The sequence below is a fragment of the Haliaeetus leucocephalus genome, unplaced genomic scaffold (assembly GCF_000737465.1).
Source record: "Haliaeetus leucocephalus isolate CR32 unplaced genomic scaffold, Haliaeetus_leucocephalus-4.0 Scaffold175, whole genome shotgun sequence".
Taxonomy (NCBI): Eukaryota; Metazoa; Chordata; class Aves; order Accipitriformes; family Accipitridae; genus Haliaeetus; species Haliaeetus leucocephalus.
The window spans coordinates 1,345,440-1,350,010 of record NW_010972611.1 but is presented as its reverse complement, the minus strand read 5'-3'; the positions used below and the strand labels follow the sequence as shown (position 1 = coordinate 1,350,010).

The following is a 4,571-nucleotide window of genomic DNA, read 5'->3' as shown; positions in this document are numbered from 1 at the left end:
GCTGCAACTGCAATTTGTACCAGCAGAGCAGTAGGTGAGGCCTGAGTCAGGGTTAGGTCTTGGGCTGGGATATTCTCCTCGCTAGGAAAGGCTGGCGACTAAAACTAAGCAGCTTCCAGAGCCAGCCAGGCAGGCAGCAAGGCTGGGCCCCACCTGCCATGAGGTAAGAAAGGAAGTTGCATGGATGAAGTCATGCTATAGGAGAAGAAGATGTGGTCTAAAATTCAGGTGTTCTGTCCTTCAGTTGCCAAATGATTATTAACAGAGGAAGTTACACCACAGCTAGAAACAGCTTCTTACACTTGCAGCCCAGGAATCCCAACTGGTCACAGGTACCAGCTCAGCCTGTTGCAACGATTGTATCTCTAGTGCATGCTCTGATAAGGGCTCTGGTAGAATGGTGGAGACAAGACAAAGATAGTCCCAAGACAACCAAATATGATGAAAGTCACCTCTGTGACGAGTTGTCTCCGCTGCTGAAAATAATCCTACCATCAGAAATTAGGACTGTTTGACTTGTCTCCTGATAGCTCCCTGAGATTTTGAGGGTAATAATCAGTGAGCTATTTTCACTCAATAAACTTTTTTTACATGGAAATAAACTGTAGGGAATAAACTGTATACGCTACAAGCTCCCTTTATTTCACATGTAGATTGAAACATCTTTTCAAATGCCGTCCTGGCACCTAAATAAGACCAGTGTCCAAATTCCATTTGGATGTGATAAATCTTGTATATTATTATTAAAAAAACACTTTACTTTTCACATGATACATGGAGATAAACTCAGTTCTCTCTTCTGTCACATTTAGATGGCTGGGAGCTGCATCTCCTGTACCATGGAAAATAATATGCAATCAAAATTGTGTTCTGAAATGAAAGAAGAATGAAATCTATTAAGATCTTCATGGGAAAAAAAAAATAAACCCATCCATCATGAGTTTATAGAATGACAAGAAAGTCACTTTAGAGAATTCATTGATGAAAAGCAGGTGAGAGACTGTGGTAGGTTGACTCCATCTCAGCCAGACCCAATACAGAGACGTACAGATTAGCCCCCCTGTCTTAAACTACAAATACATCCTAAGAAGCGAGGGCATTAGCTGACATGAAATGACTCATGCATGGGTTGAAGTGGAACCACGTTGACTGACACTGCACCAAGACCCCTGATCTCGATGGGGTCTGCAATGAATGTATTAACCTGAGGGCATGACCTTTATTCACACAGCAAGTTTTTTGTTAAATTGGATTAGTCAGAAAGGGGAATAAAACGCATTCTGCATCAAAAGCCTCTCTTTACAATGCCTACGTGTAAAACAAGTCTGTGGAGGAAATGCACAACATCAGTTGTGAAAGAATGACCTCATTACCTAGGAGGACTCATTCCCAGAAGGCAGGGCTTTGAAACCATATAAAAGTTCTCAAATCTCTGTGCTCCACCATCCACTCGACTTCGTGCTTCTCCCTGTTGACTGGTTGGGTAAGTCAGAGAATACTGATACTTTTTTGTGATGTCTATAATTTTACTGCTTGGCTTAATGTAGGCAGACTCTGTAAAGAAGTGTTTTATTTGATACCTTTGAATATGCAAAAGATTTCTGCAAAGAAGAGAAATTGTGGGCATTGGGGTAGGACAAGCAGTCTTGGAATGACTCTACAAGGCAAATTCAGATTGTGCGTAAATCTGAGGATAGTCAAGTGCTAAATTAGACCCTTTCTGAAGAAGAGATTAGATAAAATTATATTGGTTTAACTATAACTGATCCTGCCTCCAGGGAAGGAGAAGGTCTAAATGGCCTCCTAAAGCTCCCTCCAAATCTATTTTCTGCGATTCTGCTATTCATAACAAAAAAAAAAATTTAACCTTCAATTTCATTGAAGAATTATTTTGCAAAAGATAGATTTGTGAGTGTGAGGGGCTGTAGGGAGCAGAAGGGTGAAAGTATTCCTAGTGTGCTGTCTCATTTATGCTAACCATGTCAAGAGCAATATATTAATTTGGCTTAAGATCTTATCAGGTCCTTATAAAGAAAATAGCAAGAGACAAGTGATATTGATCTGGAGGATCTAGGAGGATGTAGAAGCGAGGAATGAATTTACTTTGAAGACGTGCTGAGAGGAGTAGACAACATGGGGAAGAGAGAACAAATTTGCACACTCTCACATGAGCTGTGTTGGTGTTAGTCCTGCAGTGAGGGGACTTAAAAATGCCCCTTCCAACCAAGGCTTCTGTGATTCTAACCTTTTATTTGTGCCCTTAGATTGTCTTTAGAAAAACAACAGCACAGGCTTTACCAAAGACACAGCACCAGTCCAGCTGAGCCTGGTGCCTGCCTTCAGCAGCCCGCAAAACAGAGTGTTTCATAAATTGTTAGGAAAACCCATTTGGCCTGTTGCACATTACTAGCCTTGGGAGAATAAATCCCTCCTGATTATTCTGATTCATGCGACCTACATGTATTATTAGTGGCCATGATAATCCAGAAATATAGGGACGCATTACCACTGCTAATTCTTTCCATGACAGTTGGAAGGACTGTGCCACAGGTAACCTCAATCCATTACATCATCAATGAAGTCAGAGTGAAACCAGAACAAGAAGAGTTGGCCTATTGTTACTGTAAAGACTCTTAATACTACAGAGACATCTCAGCTTACTGGTGAGGTCCACCTTGAGGCCTTAGCACCTCAGGTTTCTAATCCCAAGTAAAATCTGGAAACCATTTTAAAAGGGGCAAAATCAAATGAAGTATTTCAGTTTTGTCAACATAAAATATCCTGTTGGGCCCAGATTTATATTCTTCTACTTTTTGATACACCAAATATTTTTAAAGGTTTGTCTTCAGCATTCATTATTTTTTTATTATTATTTTGACTTTCTGAAACCGCTATCAAACCAGCAGATCTGTTATTTGCCAGCTCCTCTCATCAATTCCCCAGGACAGAAATGAAAGGGAGTTAACACATTGGGAAGAGCTAAGCAACAGGAGGAAGGTCTCTGAAGTGTAAATCATCTCCAAGTTCAAAGGAGTGGCTCTACCTCAGTTAGACCTGACAGGGCTGTCCCACATTGCAGAATGGAAAGGAACAAGATAAGACAGAGTCAGAGCAGAAGCTGAAAGGCAGGATGAAAAAGAATGAGCAATTCATAATTCTTTCTGAGCCAACCTGCCTTGGGAAACCAAGGGCAAGCTAAGAGAACTTTACTCTTGCAGTTGATTCATGTTTCTTATAATCATTTCACCCCTATCCCAATGCAGTTCATTTAGCAGACACAATAACACTCTGACATTTCTTTCAGATAATCTTGTTTCCTGCAAAGATGTCTTTGAATCAAATGCAGATCAAGCAGGAAATCACCCTCCCACCTGGCCTGAGCAAAACTATTTCAAAGCAAAGCCAAGAGCCTGAGCCGTGCACTGAGCCAGTCCCATGTCCACAGCAGCAACCTGAAGTCCAAGCCCCAACACCTTGCCCAGAACCAGCCCCAGTAGTAGTGGTACCATGCTCAGAAAAAACAGTACCATTGCCAACACCAGTGCTGGAACCATGCAAGGGAGAAACACCAGTGGTTGAAATACCCAGCTGTCCATCCCAGGAGCAGCAGCAGCAACAGCAATGCAAGCTACCACCAACTTTCCCACCTGTGTCATGCCCTGAGCCTGTTCCATGCCCTGAAGAGAAATCAGTGTGTAAAGAGCTGCCTGTGCCAGCCCCTGTTTCCTGCTCTGAACCAACTCCATGTGTGCTGGAGAAGCAGGAGTGCAAGGACATCCCTGCGCCAGTTCCTGTTACCTGCTCAGAGGATGCACTGTGTCCCCAAGAGAAGCAGCAATGCAAGGAGATTCCTGTACCAATCCCTGTTCCATGCCCTGAACCTGCACAATGTCCCCAGGAGAAGCAAGAGTGCAAGGAGATCCCTGTGCCCACCCCATGTCCTCTAGAGAAGCAGGAGAGCAAGGATACCCCTGTGCCAATCCCTGTTCCATGCCCTGAACCCACACCATGTGCCCAAGAAAAGCAGCAGTGCAAGGAGACCCCTGTGCCAATCTCTGTTCCATGCCCTGAATCTGCACCGTGTCCTCAGGAGAAGCAGGAATGCAAGGAGATCCCCGTGCCAATCCCTGTTCCATGCCCTGAACCTGCACCATGTCCCCAGGAGAAGCAGGAGTGCAAGGAGATCCCCATGCCAATCCCTGCTCCCTGCCCTGAGCCAGGGAAGTGCTCCCTTCCAGAGGATTGTCCTCCCATTGAGCAGCAGCAGTTGAAGCAGCCCAGCCAGTGGCCACCCATGCAGAAGTAACTTGCAGCTGACAAGGGAAGCCCTGAAGAGAGAAGATTGCAAACCCAGACCTCCTCTCCCCGTGTCTCACAATCAGAGGTCATTTTCCAACACCCTTTTACTCACTGTAGAATTTCTGTTAAGAAGCACAGCTTCCAACTCTCCCCCCCAGCTAACGCTAGCGTTACCCTGTACTAACAGCCATAAGCTAACTGACACATCAGGACCGTCGACAGATAATAAGGCTTCAAGCAGTGTTGTAGGCATGTGCGTTCAGCTTTCCAGC

The 4,571-nt window shown here is 44.2% G+C and overlaps 1 protein-coding gene across 1 annotated transcript; it reads left to right on the top strand.

The window, feature by feature from the left end:
• Positions 1–3,325: 3,325 nt before the first annotated feature.
• LOC104829760 (keratinocyte proline-rich protein-like) lies at positions 3,326–4,306 on the top strand. Its single transcript, XM_010564208.1, has one exon. The coding sequence runs from the start codon at positions 3,326–3,328 to the stop codon at positions 4,304–4,306; it is 981 nt and encodes a 326-aa protein (XP_010562510.1).
• Positions 4,307–4,571: the final 265 nt, after the last annotated feature.